Source organism: Strix aluco, chromosome 9 (genome assembly GCF_031877795.1).
Source record: "Strix aluco isolate bStrAlu1 chromosome 9, bStrAlu1.hap1, whole genome shotgun sequence".
Lineage (NCBI taxonomy): Eukaryota > Metazoa > Chordata > Aves > Strigiformes > Strigidae > Strix > Strix aluco.
The window spans coordinates 21605096-21628569 of record NC_133939.1 but is presented as its reverse complement, the minus strand read 5'-3'; the positions used below and the strand labels follow the sequence as shown (position 1 = coordinate 21628569).

The 23474-nt window shown below is 40.0% G+C and overlaps 1 protein-coding gene across 2 annotated transcripts in view; it reads right to left on the bottom strand.

Annotated features, from left to right (window-relative positions):
- MCF2L2 (MCF.2 cell line derived transforming sequence-like 2) overlaps positions 1 to 23474 on the bottom strand; it is a 163797-nt gene that overhangs the window by 33288 nt on the left and 107035 nt on the right. For both annotated transcript variants that reach the window (XM_074834159.1, XM_074834160.1), the window contains exons 16-21: positions 15541 to 15607; positions 14255 to 14370; positions 12909 to 12978; positions 6935 to 7027; positions 6334 to 6426; positions 2502 to 2627 (exon numbers count right to left, since the gene is read on the bottom strand). In XM_074834159.1, coding sequence (XP_074690260.1) covers positions 2502 to 2627; positions 6334 to 6426; positions 6935 to 7027; positions 12909 to 12978; positions 14255 to 14370; positions 15541 to 15607 — 565 coding nt within the window. The remainder of the gene's footprint in view (positions 1 to 2501; positions 2628 to 6333; positions 6427 to 6934; positions 7028 to 12908; positions 12979 to 14254; positions 14371 to 15540; positions 15608 to 23474) is intronic.

The window sequence follows — 23474 nt, the reverse complement described above, 5'->3', positions numbered from 1 at the left end:
AGTCTGCAATAATAATATCTAGGCTTTAAAGAGTCTTTCTAAAATGAATCTCTGAGACACTCAGAATTAGCCATAACCAGAATGGTTTAGAGAAGCTTTCACAAGCCTTTTCTCCTGACGCCAAGAAGGCTGTAAAAGACTCACTACTGAAACCAAATGGACTCAAACCAAACAAAAACATGCAGAAAAAGCCTTATCTTTCCTGCAAATACAAATGAAGACCTGATTGTTTCAAAAGAGAAACTGTTGAACAAGGTAACATGTTCAGCAATGTGCAAGTTACCAGTTTGTGCAGCAGTTGCTGGAAACCCCAGGAGGAGCCAGCAGGCTGTCACAGTAACCAGTAATTCAAAAGGTCACATCAAGAAAAACCACCCTGAGTACTGAGAACAGTGGCACCAGGACAAAGGCACCTGTCTCTAGAAAGTCCATAAAAGAAAGTCTGGAGAAACCTGAAAGCAGCAGAGATGTCTTGATGTTCATTTATACTGCTCCAGGAAAAAGTTTTCACAAAACAAAAGTGCTAGAAGGGAAAGTTTGTCTACTGTGATGGGAAAGTGAACTCAAGTTTTGCTGCTGGCTTTAAATAAAACAAAACAGCTTGCCAAGAGTAGGAAAACTAAAAGGAAAACTGACTACTAAAGTGAACCAGGTTTGTTTTCATTCTCAAGAAATACAAAAAGGAATAAACCATACAGAATTAAAATTATTTTACTATTGAGCTTTAGAGGTCTCAACGGTTTTTATCAGTAGCAGTTTAAACATATTTGGACAAATCATCATCCGTAGGGAGTCACTTTAAGCTATTGGCTTGTCTCTCTATATTTAAATAAAATGTATAGCTGAGAATACTTTTAACATCCAGTTACACCAGTATAAAATATTTCATTTTAAGACCAGTGTTTTCCTTTGTGTTACCGAAGTTAAGATTTGTTCAGTGAAGATTCAAAAATATATAGCATTTCTGCTCCAGCAGGAGAGATATTACTGAAGAATTCTTTAAGAACTTTCAGTGGTTGAAACAGTCAGATGCTGGATTTCACCTTCTATGTCTGAGAAATTAAAAAGCATGAACTATTCCTGTTCAGCCAACAAATCTGAAAATAGTAGGCTTCTCCTACATTGAAAAAACTTGGAAAAACTGAAAATTAGATGGAAATCATATCAGAAAGATACTGCTAATCTAAACTAAGCAGGAAAACTTCATGCTAGATTCTTAGTCTAAACCCAGCTCTTGGTGCAAAGACATATAGCACAAGACCCCACTGATCAGTTCACGATGGGCATAGCTCATAGCTGTGCAGAAGGCCAGCTTTACTTAAGCTTGACAGGTTTGGGAGACCTAAATTATGCTTAGGACCTGTGGTGTTTCTCTGATCCACAGGCATTACAGCTCATCTGTGTGTTTACTAATAGAACAAGGTGGCCACTGCTTCACATTCAACCCAGTACAGCTACTGCAGGGTAACAACTCATTCTCATTTCAGATGTAATGCACAATCCACAGGAGCATCTCCAACTGTGTACAGCAGTGATCTATAACATACAGCCGAGCAAGCAGCTAAATTCATTTATAAAATAATGCTGACAGAGGGCATGGTTTCCTCAGCTACCAGATGTAGATGTGCTTGCACAGAAAACTACAGAAATTAAAACTCCTGAAGCCACTCCATCCTACAAGACACAGAATAACTCTTCCCACCCAGACACAGTCAGTATAGACCCCAGCACTTTCTTGGGAAGTCACATTTTGCATAAAATACTGTTTTTCTGGTGTCCAGACTAAACCCTGTTACTCTGATCTAATAATTATTTGAACACAGCTTCTCAGTATATTGTTTTTTCTTGACACTTTCATCCTGCAGTTATTTCAAAATGGGCAACCACATCACCCTCAGGCCTCATTTTGCCAGGCGTGTTTCTCCTTTATGTGTCAATCACTTCCACTTCTCACTTAAAGGCTCATTTTATGTAGGCAACACTAGTTCTGGAAAGTCATATGACTTCAATGGAGTTTCAGCAGAGATACATACATTTGTGGCCTTTGATTTGCACTGTGGTTGTTATTTCATGTTTCAGATAATGAGTTTACCAGTCTCTGGGATGGATTCTATTACCCACTTCAAATGGAAGCCTAATCTTCCTCCCTAAGTGCAAAAGATTTGGAAAGACTTGAGTTGCATAGCGGTCACAAAGTTTCAGGAAATTTCTTAAGTTGTGTCTGTCACACTTGCTGCCTCTCACCTGCAAAATGAGTTTTGGGTGTGATTACTCAGAAGGACCGCGTTTGTCCCACTTCCTCCCCACATTCACAGCCCCACCTCCTCATGACAGGCATGTTGACATGTATTTTTAGTCACCACAACATGCTACTGAGTAGCATCCTTCAAGAACACAGCACAGGCTCCTGCAAAGCTTAGCAGCCACGGGCACAGCACGAGTAGTGATGAGAGGAACATTGCATGGGTCAAGACCAGAGTAAGAGCAAGAGCAAATAATACCTCATATCCTGTGATTGCTATCTGGTGCATGGAGTCATTTACTGATTTGATGATATCCAACATTGTGGCCAGGGCTTCTTCTAGTTCAGCGGTACCCTCTGAGTTCTTGCTGCACTTCAGCATTTCCTGATTAAAAAAAGATACGAAAACGACTTGAAAACTTCTTATACCAGAACCCACCATAAGACAATCCTCCCTGAAATTTGCACTGCATAGACAAAGTAGCTGAACTATAGGGGGGGAAAAAAAAAAAAAAAAGAAACGAAAAAAACTGAAACCAAACAAGACGTTCACCAGGGTTGTTACTGAGGATGTACATTTTGACCTTTTGGACATTTTTCAAGTTTTATGGGTTCATTTAAGATGAGACAGGACCATTCTGACATATTTACAATGTACTTCTTGCATGTCACAGAATTACATCCAGAGGTTTTTTTACTCTACATCTGCTAGAAAAGAAACTCAATCTTAATATAATGATTTCAGGTGTTAGAAAAGTCACCATTTCCCTTTGCAATTTGTTCCACAAGGTATTACCACTATTAAAAATATAAATTAATTTCTAGACTGAATTTGGCAGGTTTGATGTTCTACTTCTCACGTCTTAGCAAGCTCTGGTCAGATAAAGAACTTCTGCACGGGAAGAAGTCACTTCCTGTGGAAATGCTTCTAGACTTATGGTCAAATCATCTCACAAATGTCTCTTCCTTAAATTAAATGAGACTTCTTTAATCTATAAGACAGGTTTTTCAGCTGTTAATTTTTTGGGCGTTGAAATAGACCAGATTACTATAAATCTTTCCCACCTCTTATTCTCTACCTTTCCACTACCATCTACAGATCCACATTTGCAAATTTGAAAACCTTTTTTGAGAGATAGTAATTTTGAAGATCAATGCTGACATCTAACAAAAATTCATCAAACCTTATATTCTTCTTGAAATAAGGGAAGTTATTCCATTCTCCAATCTTTGCACAAGGAAAAAGAGACAAAGTTCTGGACAAGTTAAGAGGCATGTACCCAAAGCAAATAAACAAACAAAACCTTCTGAGGGCTCAGTTTCTGTAATCACTTCACATTCAGAGATCCTGTTTAGAGTTAAAAATATTTAGGGCCAACTACTTACGTAGCCCAGTACAGTTCCTTACAAGGATGAGTTTTCTTATTTCTATATGTGTCTTTTGCTTGAAAAGTTCTAGTCATAGCTCAGGACTTAATTCTCTTCCTGTAACCAATGATTATAATCAATGCAAATCCTGAAAGACACTAAAATCTTCATTTTAAATTAAATTAACTGCCTTGTCTCTTGCTCTTCTGCCTACAGAGCAGCCCTGAACCTGATTCAGATGCACAGATTGTTTTTTCCTCGCTGTATTGTATATAAAGCAGTTGCTGCCAATGAGTATCCACCTGAGATCAGAATCAGACTCTGTATCTCTACTAAAAGGATCTAGGGAAGAAAATCTTAACAGATACAAACCCACATATGGTTGGTACAGTCTTGAGAAGACAGGAATCTCAAAGCAGCTGGAAGATCCCAAGACTACACAATAGAATTTGAAACCAAAGCCAATCAGGATTCCTACCATTAAACAAAAAAAGTAACATGACTGTAATCAAAAATAGTAAGATAACTGATCACATAAGTGACCTGTCATAAATGATGCAGATTCCAAGCATCAAAAATCAGCTGAAAGAATGTTTATTGGTTGCTAATTAGACAATACTTCCAGTGACAGAATTCATAATCAAATAACCATTTTTTTCATCATTATTGACTTGTCCCTGCCCTATATATCTACTGGTGGAGTTAAAGAAGTGTTTGGCTGGATGCAATTTTCATTTCAGAAATGCAAGCTGTGAAGAAACTAAGAAATAACTTCTTATAATAATAGCACCTCACTAAGAACTGTACTGTATGTGAGTTTAGTTTTGTTTCCTTATACTGAATACAACGTCAACAGAAACTATGCTCCAGAAACATACCTAGGAATGAATCAAGACTCTACTAACTTTACTACTCTTTATTATAGTAAGAATTAGACCCCTTCAGCAGGGGTGGCCATTGACATAGTTTTCATTCAGGCATATAATTTTGAGCCACATTTTGAGTTTGGAAATCATTTAATACAAAAGCTGAGGCACTTGTGTTCCCATAAAACAGGGCTGCAAAAAGGTAATTCTTGCAAACCCTAAACAGCAACAGTCTCTCCTCAAGTGCTTAGGTGACCAGGGCTTAGAAGGTAAAAGCAAGATGCATTCCTATAGTACCTATTACACAATTTCTAGGATGAGGATGGATCCCTGCTCTCTGTATAATGGTCATGCTGCTTTATAATATTAGCTAAACTGATTGAAACTAGAGGGTTGCAATAATTGTGATCCAGAATTTAAAAATAATCTGCCCATCACTGAAGGCACACAGCTTCTTAGGCACATGTTTGTTACCAATTTTTCACTGACTCCCCTCTTCCTACACTGTAAATGCTCCTACTGCCAGGGAAAGAGTCCACCATCTTCACAGATCTCATAAGCCCTGACGAAGGAAATGTCGTGCCAATGTGTTGTTGCTAAGTACAAAACTGGTCTGACCAGCTTCAACCCCAATGGCTGCAACCTGTTTTGCCTGAGAATTTTACTCCTTGATCTAATCTTGGTTTTATTTACAGTCACATTTCAAATTAAAAGTAGAATCTGGTTTACTCTTGCTCTTCTGAAGACCTTGACATTTTCTCCCTTCTCACAGAATAGTTTCAAGAAATAGAGCCAAATTTACTTCTGGATTATGTTGATGTAAATCTACTGGAATCAGTGAAGTTGCATCCTTGTTAATATCCCCCTTCAATATTTGGATTCTACAGTTTTGTGTAAAGTCAATAAACAGGTCACAGAAATACTGCACAAGTGAATAGCCAGCCAGATCCTCATGGTTTAAACTGGAACAATTTGACCAGTGCCATGGTAGCTATTAGCAAACAAAATTGCAGCCTAAAATCTTAATTGCAAATTTCATGCTAAATTTCATGACAGTACACAACACAACATTAAGTCCAGAGGCTTGACAATAGCATGTAATTCACCTTCATGACCTTCCCATAAGGAAAGTCAGTAAATACTTTTTTTAAGAACTGAGGAGATGAAGACAGAAATTTAAGCCACTGTCTTCAAAAAATGCCATTGTTTTGAGAGCATATATTTCCTGTTTCCCAGTTCAGACCAGAATTTCAAGCATGGACCAATCACAGTTCCAACCAAATCAAGAGGGAAGTTCACATATTCATCCCGTGAAAGAGTTACGATTTGTTACTAGCTGGGTCTTTAAAACGGAAGCACCAAAGGGGAGTGGCTCATTCTGAAAGGTTTGAGTCACAACCACGGGAAAACATCAGGTTCAGAGAGCTGAAACGGTTTTGTTAAACAGGGACAGATGTCAGAGACAGGATTTAAAGCATCAGTTCCTGTTTTCAAACCCTAAGACCACATACTGATCCAATAAAGCCAAATTCAATATCTGTTTAAAGATAAATAAAACAATAAAGACAATAAAGTACTTACTATATAAAATATATTACTTTATATACATAACAGTATATATAGTTAATAATAATATACTGCTACTGCTTATTATACAAGTATGTACTTATTCTGAAATAGAAGTCCTTTCTTTGACGGTTTGTTACCATTTTACAACTTAGCATTACAAAGTATTTGTTGAAGAAGCAAGAGAGGATTTATTCCCAGGTAATCCTTCAACAAATAATGCTGATATGTCATTCTGTAAATAAAACAAGCTATACATTGGAATTCTTTGCACTGTTATGGAGAACTTACCTTTAACAGCAACTGGTACTTTGTGATTCTCTGGACTGGCTTTAAGAGATAAGCATCTAGTGAGAGCTTATGATCCAATTTACGCTGACATTCCTGTAAGAGACAACAGGAAAGAAAAATACAATTGTTTCTGGAAACACAGGGAAGACACCAACATCATTATCATTTGTTAAGATTAAGATTGTATGTTTGTGAACTAATTGAGAGTGAAATTTGTTCCATCTGCATAGGAGTTTCTAGGTTACTTATGCCATAGTGAAAATATATCTAAACAAGAGCTAATGTGTTTAGGTTCCACTTCGTGTTGAAATCTGGCATGCCCTGCTTATGAGATCGCAATCACCTGGGGTTTGCAAGGAAGCCAGCACTTCTTTGCTTTGGGTATAGCCTGAAGAGTTAGGCTCCTGGCCAGGAAATCTACCTGCTACTCTACCTAGGAGTAGTAGGTAGTCTCTAGTCTCTTGTGGAGAGCACCTGCCATCAGTGTAAGAAGCACGCAGAAAAGTCTGTATATTGCTCTAAGTTTTCTAAAGAAAGAAGAAATACAGAAGGAAAACAAGCTCTGATAGCCTTGCACTGCTAGTCTGCAATGGAATTCCACCTGAAAAAAGATGCTGTCTCCACACTGTCTCCAGAGAGCTTCAGACCTTGGCTTGTTCTGACAGTATTTTTCATATATTTGGAGGTCCTCTTTCTGCAAGAAAAGGAGAGTTTAAGTAAGGTAAGAAAAAAAGAATTCACAGAGAATCTGCCTTGAGTCACTCTTTTTCTTACCTTTCATCCTAACACATGAAGTAAGTAATACAGGGGGATAACTCTGTATATAAAAAAAAATGGAAGCTACCAAACTTGCTTTTTACTCCTGTAAAGTTAAATACACCTGAAAGTGAGATTTTTTTCTCACTTTTTGTACAGAGCAAGGAGACTGCAGACTGGAAGACACATAATCTAATTGCAAAACAGTTATCTTCCACGGAGAGGAACAGATGGTTTGAAAATATTAGAAAGATAAACTTTGTTAACAATATTGGCACAGACTGGTAACTGCTACAATGCTCACCACTTAGCTAAGGTTTGCATGTGCAAAACACTTTGAAAATAGTATTGGGTCTCAATAGTACACAGATGAATTAAAAAACAGCAAGTTTATCTTGATGATGTCCTAGGGGAAGTATTTAAACTCTGTTTATCCCAATTAGAAATGGGTGGATTCACTTGACCTCTATTTACCTTTGATTACGCTCCAGGTGCTCTCACTGAAGTCTGGCAAAAATCTCACTGACTCCAGTGAAAAGAAAGGCAATCTCTATAAAAGCCCAGAGGGGTGTATTTTGAGCTCCCTAGGCTCTGTGGGTGGATACAGACAGACATTTATCTGCCAGGTCCTCAGCTCACTAACTGTGCACTGGGTTGGCACAGAAGCCCTGCAGCCACTCGACCATGGAGCAGTGCCATACAGGCTCCCGAGCACAGCTGGCTGTGTCTGACTGGCTGGGAGCTTCCCATCTTTGTCTGCACCTATCCTGGTGGATGTGACTTCAGTGAATCAAAGACAGTGCCAAAAATAAACCTTGGGAACTCCTGGCTCTTGCCTCTGTGCTTTCAGCACAGTAGGCAGTGCCTGTACACTCTTGGTGCAGGGAAAGCATCTTCTTTTGTATAGAATTACTAGAAGAAATCAGTATTGCTGCTATCTTCCTCTATAGACCTATACTAGTGTCACCCTGATGAATCAGATGTGAAAGCAGAACTATGACATGTAACACCTTACTGTGTTAAGGATTACACAATACCAAAAACTCCGTTGCAACTCAATAGAGTATTAATGGTGCTGTTTCAAAATAAGCGTAGTGTTTTCTTCACACAAATAGAATTGTTTGTACATGTTGCCTTGGGAAGTTAGCAGGAGGTAAATAATAAAGTGTAATCAAACTTTACAACTGGCCCACAGAAACCTAACTGGACTGTGCAAGAAGAACAGACAGCAACAATCAAGAGCACTATTAGGGGTAAGAGAAAAGTACCAATCTAAATTTAAAGAAAAGGTACAATAATCAACAATTTAGTAGTAATTTGTCATAGTGCAACCACCCTATGCCAATGCAATCTACTGCTGCCTAAATCTGTGACACCTGCTTAGGCAGATACATTTTTAAATACAACTTTAAGTTTTGTAATAGTGTAAGGAATAGGAAATTCCTGGTGAAGTTACTAGGATCAGACTCTAAAATGCCAAGAAATAATGAATTGTCTAATTACTCAAATCCCAGTCTTAAGTGTTCCACACATCTCTATTTTCATATCCAGAAGTTCTGAATTCTTGCTGGTACTTTTACACCATGCTCATCTCTCCTGTAATGCTTTTCCTTTCCATGGTGACTTGCATCCTGAGATCTTTGTAAGCTTTCACACACATGACTGTATTGGGTTTGCATGGCAAGGTTTTGGTAGCAGGGCAGCTACAGGGGTGGCTTCTGTGAGAAACTGCTAGAAGCCTCCCCTGCGTCCAATGGAGCCAATGCCAGCTGGCTCCAAGACGGACCCACCGCTGGCCAAGGCCACCAGCAACGGTGGTAGCACCTCTCATATTTAAGAAGGGGGACAAAAAGCTGTGCAGCAGCAATTGCAGCTGGGAGAGAAGAATGAGAATGTGTGAGAGAAACAACTCTGCAGAACCAAGGTCAGTGAAGAAGGAGGGTGAGGAGGTGCTCCAGGGACCAGAGCAGAGATTCCCCTGCAGCCCGTGGTGCAGCCCATGGAGAGGCAGCTGTGCCCTGCACCCAGGGAGGCCCATGGGGGAGCAGAGACCCACCTGCAGCCCAGGGAGGACCCCACACCACAGCAGGTGGGTGCCTGAAAGAGGCTCTGACCCCATGGGAACCCCACACTGGAGCAGGCTCCTGGCAGGACCTGTGGTCCCGTGGAGAGAGGAGCCCACGCTGGAGCAGGTTTGCTCGCAGGACTTGTGACCCCGTGGGAGGAACCCACACTGAAGCAGTTCATGAAGAGCTGCAGACCATGGAAGGGACCCCAGACTGGAGCAGGGGAAGAGTGTGAGGAGTCCTCCTCCTGAGGAGGAAAGAGTGGCAGAAATAGTGTGTGATGAACTGACTGCAAACCCCATTCCCCATCCCCCTGCACCGATGGGGAGGAGGAGGTAGAGAAAATCAGGAGTAAAGTTAAGCCCAAGGAGAAGGGAGGGGTGGAGGAAAGGTGTTTTTAAGATTTAGTTTTTATTTCTCATTATCCTACTCTGGTTTGGTTGGTAATAAATTAAGCTAATTTCTGCAGGTTAAGCCTGTTTTGCCCATGATGGTAATTGCTGAGTGATCTCTCCCTGTCCTTATCTTGACCCACGAGCCTTTCATTATCTTTTCTCTCCCCTGTCCTGCTGAGGAGTGCAGTGATAGAGCAGCTCTGGTGGGCACCTGGCACCCAGCCAGGGTCAACCCACCACAGCTGTATATGCACAGTTCCAATTATCTTTGTTCACTGCTGATTTACAAATAAATTTTGCTTCAGATTAGAATTTAGCCCTTTGAATCCAACTCACAGGTTTCTGGTCAGCTGCTACAGTCCTTTCACAGATAGCTTCCTTTTCTAAAAGCTTTCTTCTCCCTGAATGACCAAGTGCCCCAACTGCTGGCTCCTATTAAATTATTCTTTTTCCAGGGTTAGCAATATGAGTAAGTAAACACTGGTAATCCACAGTGAGTCACTCCTGTCAGGCACCTCACCTGGCACATACTGGTAAGCAGTCTGACACACCTTTCGTTTCTCCCTGGGCATTCTTACCTTGGTTTGGTAAGCTATCCTTCTTCCCAGCCACACGTTTAGCAGATCAGCCCGGAGTGTCCTGCTTGTTGCTGATAAAGCACTAGAAGACCCATCCTGCAAGACCCATTCAGTACAGTCCTTGCCACACAGAGCTTTAAGCAATGTCAGGCTTCTTGGTGATGGTATAATAGCTGCTATGTGGGCAAAGTTGAGCTGGCTTACTTCTAATTTAGTTCATATGAAGATCATGTCCTAACAGGGCCAGGCAAAGTGGGAGGGAGGACAAGAGGGGTATTTCTGTCTCATCTTCCAACTGATTCTGCTACTGGGTTCCAGGAGAGAAGCCAGAGAAGAGAAATAGGCTGGGACGCCACAGACTGTTTCTGCCATCACCTGAGAAAAAGGGTTTGCATCCATGCTGACAGCTGACCAGGTGGCACTGGTGGAGGTGGGAGAGTGTGTGGGGACACGGCAGCAGAATGACTGGCAGGGAATGGAGCAGGCACCAGGGTGTCCCGCTGCAGCTCTCAGGACGCTTTCAAGCAGCTTTGGAATCCGGGCTGAAAAGTCCCAGTGTGATCAGACAGGGTAATATTCTTCAAGTACGAATCTAAAAATCAGCCTGTTTCTAATCACAGGCCCACCACAATGTTGTGGAAGGACGGTTACACCCATACAAAGAAGAAGAAAGAGAAAAGTGAATCTGCAACAATGCGAGTTTCCTCCCAGAATTCGGCATCACCTTGAACAGCAGCCGTTTCAGTTCCCCTCATGCCAAAGCAGGCACAGTCATAACTCACAGGGCAAGCCAGAAGCCTCTGCTCAGCAGGAAGATGCAAAAAGCTGCCAAATCGTGGGGAACGCAAACACACAACCAGGCTTTTGTTTGTGCCTCCTAAAGCTGTCCAACAGAAACAACGAATTTCTGGACTTTATGTGGCTTCTTCTAAAAACAGAACATAAGGGTAAATTCTTGAATCAAAGGTGCTACTGTGTGAGCAGAGACATCTCAAGAGAGAGGCTTTTACCTTCTTAGCGCGAAATTTGAAATAGGGAGAAAGCAAATGCATGATTTAGCCTCTTATTCAATAGATTTACTGTTGTTTGACTAGGCCATAGAAACTGATAAGTAAAGGTGACAGAGGGACTGATTTTCTTTCACTTCACACGTGAACCATAGCTTTAGTGCTGCTGATTTCATATTGGTAGAACAGTGAGGAGAATTGGGCTCAACAGTTGTTTTTACAGAGACATAAGCTACAATATTTAAACATGGAATTTGAACTTTCTGCAGAATTACATGACCAAATCTGTATCAAGAATTTATCTTTAGCTCCAAATCCAGGGATATTTGCACATATAGACTACTTTTTCTTCTTGGATTTCAAAGATCTGCATTCTTCAAAGACTGTTTATCCTGTTTTGCATAATGGTTTCACCACATTTTCCTGCTCAGCATTTGAATCTTAGGATAACAACATATTCCTTAGTAGTGTCATTTACTCAAGCTCTAAATGCTTCACCATTAAACAGAAAATAATTCAGTGGACTTATAATCACATTTACACTCATACGATGATCTTCAGCCTGACCTGTTTGTAAATTGGGGGCATACCCTTTGGAAGTATCACATGTTCATAATTACCACTGAAATCTTAAGAGATGTGGCAGTGCTCAACACCTCTGACAACTGGGGTATGTATGTTTCATCCAAATCTGTCTGTATTTCATACAACACCTTGTTAAAAAAAGATTCACCATATATCCTGGAAAAGCAGCAAATGCTAGATGTATACAGTAGAAGCAGGAGGTACCTTTGACTACGGTGAAGAGGACGGATTTTCCTATTTCTCATGCCTCTTCCATTTCCCATCCAAAACACAGAGTCTTATTCAAGCAGTTTTTATAGACTATGAAAACGGTAACAACCCACCAAAACAGGTTTTTTCTTATTAGTAGGGCCTCTGAATTAGTGCTATACAAACAAGCACCTTTTGTTATGTTACAGGAAACAGAGCTAACAGTCATGCCAACTGGAGGGGGTGGGGGGGGAGGGACATGACTGGGAGCTCTTGGAGGAGAGAGTTGTGGAACTTAGGCACTGAAAGTCACAGGAAGCAAAGACACATGCATCTGACCAAAGCCACCACTGCCTGTTGGCTTTGGGCTTTCTCATAAACTAACCTCACCCTACTTTTAAACAAATACCACTTCATACAAGTGGGAAGAATCCCACTGGGTTGCTGAATTATGTGAACAAGTAAAGGAATCAACCTCACAGAGCTTTATGGAGCTGGTGGGGTTTGACCATGCAAGGAAGGTGGCAGACTCTGCTGGACCAGTTCTAGGGGAGTAAGTCTCTGGAATGGTGCAGAGAAAAGAGAGAGAAGATAAGGCAGGAACAGGATGTACTGTCTGCACTCAGAGCAATCTGCTGTGATACTGTTCTCTGCTTGTTTACAGTAGGGTGGTGTCTGGGATCCATCAGACTGCTGGTATAGATTTGTCTGATATGAAAAGTATGTTAAACATTTGAATCACTGGAGTTTTTTTATTAACCAGGTCTTAAAATACATTGGTAAAACACTGGTAATAGATCTCTTCCTATCAGTAAACCAGGTAAAGGTTCAGATTTCAGAATACACACTTGTTAACTGTGGCTTAATTTGGGAATATCTGCTTATGTGAGTTTCTGTCATTCACAAAAGCAATCAGAGTGAAAGGATAGAAGTAAATCTGTAAGTACTGTACAATAAGACCATAGATATTCATACAGACCTGCAAAAGGATTTACTTACTCTTTTCAAAAAGCATCGGGCAAGAAGGTCGGGGTTTTCAATGCAATTTTCTATCTCCTTAAGGAAAATCCTGAGAGGGAGAAAGGAAAGCAAACAGTAATGTAACATCCCACTCACACAGTGTGCTAGCTTCTGTGTAAATCCATCTTAAAGCCTATGTTTTTGTAGTAAGAGGATTCAACGGGGAACGTAACAGTTCTGACACACAAAGAAATAAATATTTTAGGAAACTGGGATGTGGTTCACAGCTGTTTGCCTGATTCACCAATATTATCATGTTTTCATCTGCTCACAAGCATCTCATACATCTGGTTCTTCTGGCTGTTGAGATTTGTTTGCAATATGTAGCCCAAACACCTGCTTCCCATTTGATTATGAGGATTTTTCAGAACAGCTAGAAAAGACAGAAAAGCTCTGTCAAACGCAGTTGCTTAATCAACAAGCAGTGAAAATATGGGATGTAGTCCAAAGGCTTCTGTAGTGGCAGTCAACGCACTAAGCCTTTAGGGAAAGAAAGACCAGGCTTGCGAAGGGAGGGGAATGTCATTGTTCAAATGAAAGACACATTCTTTCAAAATAATATGTAAACTGGAAAATAATTTTTCTACTATGTATCAACTCCTCTAGCATAATATTTAAACTTGCAAAAGAGGGATTTTTAATGTATTTTGTTTAAATGTTTGTTACATCTAATGGGCAATTATTATCCAGAAGAATTCCTAAATTCTCACTTTGGCTACAGACAGTTTTACTTAATCAAGGCTAGGAAAAGCAGGAAATTTACAGAAGTAGCCCTAAGCTTTGCTTTGTGAAAGAGGATCAAAAGGAGGTTAATCTTGTTCGTAATTGGTATTCTGTAGTTATGGACACTAGATCACCTTGTCCACAGTGTGGACAAGGCCTCTGGAAAGGTTTTTGATCATGTGAAGGATAAAATTCCTTAAGAAAAGTGCTATCAAATATATCATGTCTTCTGATGTGATAACAGAAATACAGGACAAATAAGCTGAACACTAAGAAAACTTCCTCTCAGAGGAGTTTTGCCAGAGAAGGAACATCAGGATTTAGTCCTGTGACATCTACCAGTGTACCAAGAGAGGTGGTAAAATACTTGCCACGAGGGACATTCAAAATGGATAATAACAGGGGAAATCACTAGTAAATGCACAAAAGAGTATAATCTTTCACAAAAAAGATGAAACATGATCTGAGATAGGACACACACAGAGGCAAAGTGAGGATGACTCTTCCTGCCTGTGTATGTGTGTGACAAAGCGCCCCACATAAAGGGAGTAGAAATTACAGTAGCACCCGAGGGTGTGGGACAACCGCCAGTTCCCACGTGCCTGTTGTGGAATTCGTAGATTTCTGGGAGGTTCCCGAAAAGAATTTCCTTCTTGTTCTGGAGTGCAGATGGAATCAGATGCACTAAATTGGGATTGTCCATTTCTGAAGCATACCCCTGCAGAGAAGAGTGGAAAATAAAACCAGCCTGTTTTTACCAGGGAACAAGTACTGTGTCTGAGACACTGAAAAGCCCCAGTCTATGTGCTTTTTGTTCTCAACCAAGCATGCAAAGGCTTCTCCTATGCCTGCTTCTTTGCTGCTCCCATGAATTTCTCATGCTTCTAATTTTCCCCAGAGCTTTTACCCCGATAGCTGTGAAAACAGATTTTTAACCACAAATGGACAGATTACTGGATTAACAAAAAAAAATGAAATGATTCAAAAGCCATTTTGGTCATGTAGGGATGGAAACTGCTAAGTTTGTTAGAGACATATCTTTCTACTACATTGCTTCACTGCAAAAGGGTTAGTTGGCTTTATTTGTTGAACTGTGGTATTTGGCTTGATTGTTTGATTGTTCTTGTAGAAACTGGATTGTGTTTCTTCAATAAAAACTTTGAGAGAAGAACATTCTGAGTGCAGATTTTAAACTCAAGAGTAATAGATCAATTATCAGAGCTGTCAGCTCCCGCAGATCAAATCCAATAAAGAAGCAACCACATGGTTGTAAAAAGAAACTACCCAGTCCTTCAAGTTCCACCCAAATAAAAGCATGACCAAGCTCTACTCAGCCTCCATCCTCCCACGGACTAGAGACCTCAGACTCCACACACACAAAGTATGCTGGTATCCTACGAGTTTCAAAAGCTCAGGAGTTATATTTGCACTGTAAGCTGCTCTTTTCTGTGTTCAGACACCACATGGGACAATAAACACAAGGGGGAAGAAGGCCTTCTTTTTTCCCAATCATTTTCCAAACTTATATTCACAGAAATTTAGTGTCTGGCCCCATAGAAATCAAGGGTGCTGTTTCTGAAGCCGATTGAGGATATTTTGAAAAGGCACATTATTAACTACTCCTCTGACCATAACTTTGAGAACCATGCAACTGTTATCATTCTGTGCGCTGGGGTCAGAAAAGGTGCCTCTTCCTTTAAGCCCTGAGGAAAGATGTTCAAAACATGCTTTTCATTTTCCATCTCCAAGGCTGAGCTATCTTGCTAACAGAGCCTGTGTACTCTAAACACAAGGTGGGAGGTGAGAGTGCTCAACCCATGAAGGATGTGCACCCGCAGTGATTACTTAGAGGTTAAGCACCAGAAGTCATTACAGAAGAATTTCTTACCTCTATTATACTTTGAAGTTCTTCTACATAAACCCGTTCTGTTTCTATCAGCTCATTGATTATGTGGCTAAAAAAGAAGAAAGATGGAAAGTTATGGTGTTTACCAACAGTTCAACAAAGCACACATGAAAGAAAAAATGGTTTTCCTTGTAAATTCCTGTTTATGCCTCTGACTACACAAAAAAAAAACCCTTCCTGTGACATCTCTGAAGGACATTTCTCCATACTTCAATATTGTGCGTCGTTGATAAGATTAAAAGTCCTAAACATCCCTTGGACTATTATTTTTTCAGCTCATTTTAAACTCCATCTTGGTTGCTTCTGTTATTTTTATACCTACAAATCTGAAGAAAAAGATTAAAAATGCCTGAGAAGGTAAACAATAAAGGTTTCCTCCTCTAATCATAACTAACAATACTCAATAAAAGGGGATTATATTTCCCAAGGCTATGTTACATTTCTGATTTGCTTTATTTTATAAAAAAAAATAAAATTGTTCATTAGACTTCCTTTCTTTAATACCTTGTGAAAACAGGCAGCAGGATGATGTCAGAAGTCTGAAAACATGAAAGTAAATTAGAGCAAAATATTTATACTATATTTTGGACTTTTCTAATACTAGTTCAATGCTTCTAGGTAACTTGGAGACATATATCTTGAAGATGCCTGATTTATTTCACAAAAATATGAATGTAACCAATTCACTTTTGGACAAATAACTAATTAGATTTTAAAACAAAATTGCATTAAATCCCTCAATTTTTTTTATGCATCAGTTGTCCCATATCCTCAAGAAAATGTTCTCTTTAATAGTCTTATGAACAAAACTTTCAGGATATCTCTTCCAAAGGTTTGAGCAGTTTGTCCAAGTAGAAGAGGACCAATGCCTAGTATTCCTTTCCTGGTTCATGCTTCCTAACAGTCTGTAATCCGCAGCTACATCAAGCAAAAACACATCACCAGAAGGACACTAGGGAGTAATGTCTAGAGGAACTGCAGTACAGCCAGTCATAAGCAGCACACAACCTGAGGCTACTAAAGTGTAGGCAACTATTGACAACAATACCAGCACAAACATTTGTCCAATATCTCCCTGTACCTACGTTAGGGTAAGGATGATATCAGTGATGGCTAGAAAGAAGAAAAATATCTTATGCTTGGAGATCCCTCTACCTCAGGAGCTATCTGCAACTTTACACATAAAATCAGTACCATTAATCCCAGGTTTTCCCCTGGAAATGTACTTGCTCAGTGTGCCACTAGCCAGCCAAAGACATCACGGTGTGTCTCCAGAGTAAATGCTACAGGAACTATGGGTTTTGGCAAAAATACAGATTTCTGTCATTTTGGTAAAAAGCTCTCCAAGAGACTGGAGGACATAGCAATCTGCTCCTCTGCTGTCTAGTGCCAGAAGTTTGAAGCATCTCAAGGCTGCTTTCTAGAGGAAAATATAAAGACAGGAAAGTGACTTCTATCACTCCTGCTGGGAAGATCACTCAGACTATATCTGGTTACCTGTTTTTTATATATCATGCAACAGTCATGAAATCAGCCAGACCCCATCAGCCCTTTATATCATGAACAACCTTTACACTGTTGCATCCACTGTAAGGGGATTTTGTCATCCTCAGCATTTTTTAGGATGTCCTTTTTGAGATTAATAATTCAATCCCATTTCTGATAAAGCGTTCTTTAAATGGTATAGCCAGGCATTTGGAAGTAAAATACATTTCAGGCAGTCTGAAATGCAAAAGCACTGAATGAAACCTTACTTACTAGGTTACCAAAATAGATTAATTGATTTTCTTCACATTTACCTAGTCTTTTTCAAGGCAATATGGTTTTGCAGGCTAGGTGGGGACCACTTACTCTGGTCTCATAGACAATTACTGCTTTATGGACCACTACTTGATAAACATTATAAATACTGAGAAAACTAGACCTTACTTTCAACTGACCCATAATGTTTCAAATTTTGTTATAAAATAACTAGGATTTCATAGGTATCTTGCCTTAACACCTTAAGTAAAGACAAAATTGCAGAGTGTCTACCACAAGGTAGGGAAATGGGTCAGGGCTGTACCCTTGCGCATTCCAGGAGTACTGACTCCAGTTAGTTAACCTCCACATTGACCTCAAATTGAGCTATTTATGCACAGGAAAGCTGCATGTAGCAATAGGAAAAAATGGTATCACCCTTCATGACTAAGCAATACTGTTGAACAAACAAGGGTGCAAAGGGTTCTGCAGTACTATGCATGATCTCATAAAGCCAGGCTGTATTGGACTCTAACCCATGTAAGAGTTCTGTCCATGTTTCCCTGAATTTGCACACCTTTGAGCTAGAAAATATGTTTGGGGTATGCTCAGAGTACTAGATTACTCCTCATGAGATAGATATATGTCACTTTAATGCACAGTCAATGTTCTAATGGGCCATTTGTCCAAAAAACTATTTTACAAACATTAGCACTTGCTTTTACAGCTGACTGAAACAAATAGAACTATTATGGTTACATATGCATTTCCTTTTATCAGCTATGAAGTAACTGCACAGGCCAGATGCAAAGGGAGACAAGCAGATTGCTACTGTTCTAGCATCACCACCACTTGCAGCGCTGAAAAGAAATCATGAGGACAACGCACAACTTGTTTCTGGGGTCAGAAACTTAGGTTGGCTATCAAACTGAACTAACATACCTCAGCAAGCTCAAGCCACCAATGGTTATCAAACTACAACACAAACTCTAGTGGCAGAAACTTGTTGAATCAGACAGATGTTTGGTTGTCACTATCTACTTCAAACTAAGTAGTTCAAATTACATTTGTCATTCTGGCTATCAGCTTCAGCAGAGAAAACGGGAGATTGAGTTGTCCAGGTAGGCAGCTAATGGTAGATACAATAAAACAGACACATGCAAGTATAATTTCATATGCAAACTTCATATTTGCATTGGCACAACAGTATGGCCATAGAAACTGTGCATATATCCTACCTGTGCACACAGCTATGGTCTTTGCAATGACACACAGAAATATTTTAACTTTTAGTACTCTTCAGAGCCAAAGGATAGTTATATTCTTGCACCCTTGGTAGACCTAAGAACTACTGCTCCACACTTATTTCATGAATTGCAGAACAGGTTTGACGCTGTTTGAAAAGGTTGTTCCATCAGTTATAAATTTTGAAATATCATCTTTAATTTCAGCTCTACCCTAAATCTATTTTAAATTTCTGTTTATTATTTCTGTTCTCCAGACCCAGAAGACCTCAAATTTCATGTTGCAGCAATTGGAACTTCATGAGGTTTATTTAATGCTCATGATTCACAATTCCAAAGACCCGCTGCATTGTTTAAAAAAAATGTAACAGGACAGGTGTGACAAAGTCATCAGAGAAACTTAATGTTTTTAAGTTTTAAATTAATCTTTACGTTCATCTTACTGTTGAAAGATGCTTATTTACCTGCAAACAAGACATAGATCTTCCAGATGTTATTTAGTCTGTTACCTAATGGATTACATCAGGACTGACTCTAAAGCAAACCCAACACTTAGCTGACAATTATACCTGAAAAGCAAATTATTAGTCCACAGGTTTCCTAGTAACTGTCATAAACAAACAACAGTGTGGTGCCCGTCAAAAGCACAACTCAAAGTAATGCAATAAGTAGAACAGAGGTTTTTAGGATATTTTACTATCCAGCTCTCTATGAAAGATGAAGCACAAATGAATTATTTTAAACTTTCCTGAATCCTAGTTTAAAATAGAGTACCAGCTCTTGAATCCCCATTGTAAGAAATCTGGGGGTTTTTTAATTGATTTACTAATCCTAATTTTGTTTGGAAACATTGTCCATTTAGGGCATTAAAAAACAATCACATATGAGAAATGTTTTACTAGAGGAGGTTCTGTGGGACTCCTAAAATACTGCCATTGTAGTTATGGGGTTATCATAAAATCAAACACAGTTCTTTAAGAAGATTTAGTTTTATTATTTAACTTAATTGCTTATGTAAATTTATAGTAAGAGTAAATGCTTTAGCTTTTTAAGTCTTATGAAAAACTTGTCTAACTAACCTTTTCACTCCTTGTAAAGGTGGTGTTAGCCATTTTATCATGTTGGTTTCAATGACAATGAAACAGACACAAAATCGTGATGGTAATCCTTCAACTCATGGTTAGAGTTCAAGAGCTTCACATGTCTAAACCATGAGTCTGTACATGAAGGGTAATCATTTTCCAATATTTCTCCACAATGAGATAGCAGGATTTGCTGCCTAAATCAGACTTTCACTGCTCAGTTTTTTTGGTGGGTTTTTTTGTCGTAATTTTTTGTTTTTAACTGAGTCTTCTTCCAACCACAAATTGTGTCCACATGGAAAAAGTGGAATTTGACCAAACATCCAGTATTCTGTCAGACTCAGCACACATGCTTTACAGCTGTTTCTACACTTGCCTCTTAGTGCCCATGGCCAAGTACATCTCTGGGATTTCCTACTTGGAACACAGGAGCTGTATGCTTCAGCCTCCCACTGTCCCCAGAGCACAATACCCCTCACGCCTCTCCAAAGAGCTGGTGGGTGCAAATTCTATTCCCAAGGCTGCCACTGGTTGAAGATGTTGCATGACATAATCCATCCATCTATCTACCTGTGCCCATCCCACAGTCTCCAGATCTTATTTTACATGATTACAACACTATTCTTGTGAAAGTGTTATTCTGCATTTCTCTAACAGGCTCGGTGCTACAGCAGCCACCAGGAACACTCAGTACAAACCCATGAGAAAAGTGCTCCCAGAGTAACTTACCTGAATTGCTCTCCAAATAATAACCACAGCAGCAAAATCTCAAACATTAAAGGTTGTTGCACATGAATCACTCTCTCGTCAAGCTGTTAACAATAGAAAGCTGTGCACTTGGTCAAGGGCCTTCCACAGACCTTAGAATTGCCCTGACAAAGATGCAATTTAAGAACAGTAAATTAAAGAGCTGCATGTGTGTCTTTCTGGTATGGGGGAAAGCATTGAGAGGGTACAAAGGAAATACTTTCACACTCGCTGTGTGAGCATGTTAGATTGGTAAATGATGAAGCAGAGAGCTCACCGTGTGGCACAAGGGATTTAATGGCATTTGAGATAGTCTAATGGCCTACAAAACTGGTAGTGACATCATCTGATGCCATGAGGGGTGAAATGTTCATCTCATCCAGGATGTCATGGGGCAGCGAGGGTAGCTCAGCACGCACCTGCTGCGAGTATCATGTTTAAGGAAAATATGATGCAGCAATTGACAGGACTATTGTCACAGGCAGTTCTTCCAACTCCCTTTTTTCCTTGTATGGTCTCAGCAAGCATGACCAGGTTAGAAGTAATTTCTGGTGATCAGCTACATCTTAAGTCCTCTTTACATTGTCCAACATTTGAACGAAGCTAATATTGCAAAAGAAAACATACATTGTTTCTAAAGAGAAAGGACACTGGACTGTAGATAAGGAATTAAGACAAATGCAGCTAATCCATTGTCTCTCTAACTGCTAAGAAGAAAGGACAGGCACCACGGTTCATCCTAATGTTTCTGTCAATAGTATCAGAAATTAAACAAAAGGTGAAACAGTGAAGGAATGAAAAAGCATATCAAAAAAATGAAGAATACAAGCTAATCAATGGCAGACCAGAGATACAGGCCCTTACTATATTTAGAGTTTTAAACTTAGCTCACAGTTCATTCAGTCTCTCTCTTTTTTTCTGTGCCCGTGTCTAAACTACACAGCAAAGTTTCATGCAGATTTCTACCAGCTTCCAAGGGCTTTTCTCCAGCCCTTCACACACACTGCTCGCTAGCCCAAATAAGCAGACTGCTCCCTTGGAGGCAGCAGCAGACGCAGCACTGATGTATCTGCAACCCCACCTGCTTTTGTATTTGCTCCCCCCTTCACAGAGAAACATGAAAAAACAGGAGCTGGAGCTGGGAGGGACTGCTTGAAATCTTGCCCTTGGTGCCAAGGGGCTGTTCATGGTTTGGCCAGTAAGTATGAGAACTTGTGTCCTATAAACAGGCTCGTTGCAGTTCTCTGTGTCTGAGAGGATTTAGAGGTAATTTCAGAAGAGAAGCAGCTTGCAGCCTCAACTTTGAACTCAGCATTGTGATTACGGGAGTGACCCAAACACTCCACTTGGTGACTGGAAAGTGGAGAAAAAAACAGGTGAAACTGGGATGTGTGAGGTAAAGGGGGGAAAATCTTCTGCACTCCATCGTTCCTTCATTTCAGACACATTTTACAAGAATATGAGGTTTGGATGGCAGTAGTCCAAAGACAACAAAACTCTTAGTTGACTGAAGTTTATGGGCAACTCTTACAAGGATAGCTCCTCACGAGGATCATTCCCAAGTAAGCAGGTCATCTCAGCATGGATAGTGAAGGATCAGGCATCTGACCTAAAGGTCTCCGGTTTCCATGGAGTCTGAGCAATCCCTAAGGTACTATCTGTAGGCATCCTTGTTGCCAGTAAACCTTCATTCCACTGGAGTATACTTACTCCTTCCACAAAGAAACAACGAGATTCACCAAATTAGAAGAGTTCTAAAGGTGAAATAATTCTGGTCTCAATAAATACCTGACCCACTAGCTTTTCTGGTGTGGAAATAATGACATGAAACATTGCTCAGGAGAGCAAGGCCAACCTTCCGTCTGTGGAGAGTTTACTATGTGTCCTAGCAGAGAGGGCTCAGTCACCACTAACCTGGCAAAGCACTCTAAATGGCAGGGCCTGTGGTGCTACCGTAACTTGGCAGAATCAGGATGTGGCTGTGGCAGGGAGAGATCACACACAAGCCCATTGATGTGATGTTGTCAGATGTTCCTTCAGCAAAGGAAACTTCTTGTTATGGGAAACCATTAAAATGCATGAACTAGTTCACATTTCTTTGAATTATTGGTCTGGGTTTCTAATTAAACATCATGGCCTTGGTTACACTAAGACCACATTTCCCACCGGTATGATTTCACATCAGTTTCCTTTGGGCAGATTATTCTTGCTTTGGCACCATGACATCCCGTGGTCCTGCAGTACTACTAAGATCTCGCACATTGAGCCAATTTCCACCTGAAATGACTCCTAGCTTTGAGAGGCACTGCAGTGCCACCACAATAAGGATGATAAGAATGGAGAAAGTAATAGGAAAACTGTTTCTACTTTCTCATTAGTGCTCTCTCTGATATCTGGCAAGTTAGTCATGCCATGCTGAAGTTAAAAAAAAAAAAAAGCATAAAGGATTCTCTCCAACAGAAGTGAGAATGTAGGATCTGCAAAGCACAGCAAAGCATCAGGAAGAGACTTGTTTTTAGCCAAGGTCGTAAGTGAAACCTTGAAACTGAGGTAAATGCTGGTGTTAATTAGCACCCTTCACTTGTATTGGTGCATTTCTCTATCTGTCACGGCCTGTGCTGACATTTAGACCAAATGTAGCTATTTATATTGCATTGGACTGTGCAAATAGCAACTAGCAATGTTGTTAACCAAGTACAAACTAATGCTGTGCTGCATTATCATGTTGCAACAAAACTTTGTCAATAATATGAGCTGGCTTCTTCTGGTAACTGAGAGCACACTACTAGGAAGGTCCTCACCACAGTGACCATAAACAAGACATGTACCAGGCCATTATATATTAATAACTCTTTCTCCTTTCTTCTTCCTTAATAACAGAAGAAAAGGGAAACATAATTGAATGGCTGGCCAAGCTCCCCAAGTGTGTCAGCTCATTATGCAGGTCTGTATCATAATAATTCTGGCAGGAGCAGTGTCAGATGGTTTCTCTGCTGTGATATGTGCTACCTTAAAAATCTCTGTCAAATATAATGAAACACTAAGCAGAAATATCATTTAGAGACTACCACAAGTTATTAGTATCTCCTCTGGCTAAATCTCA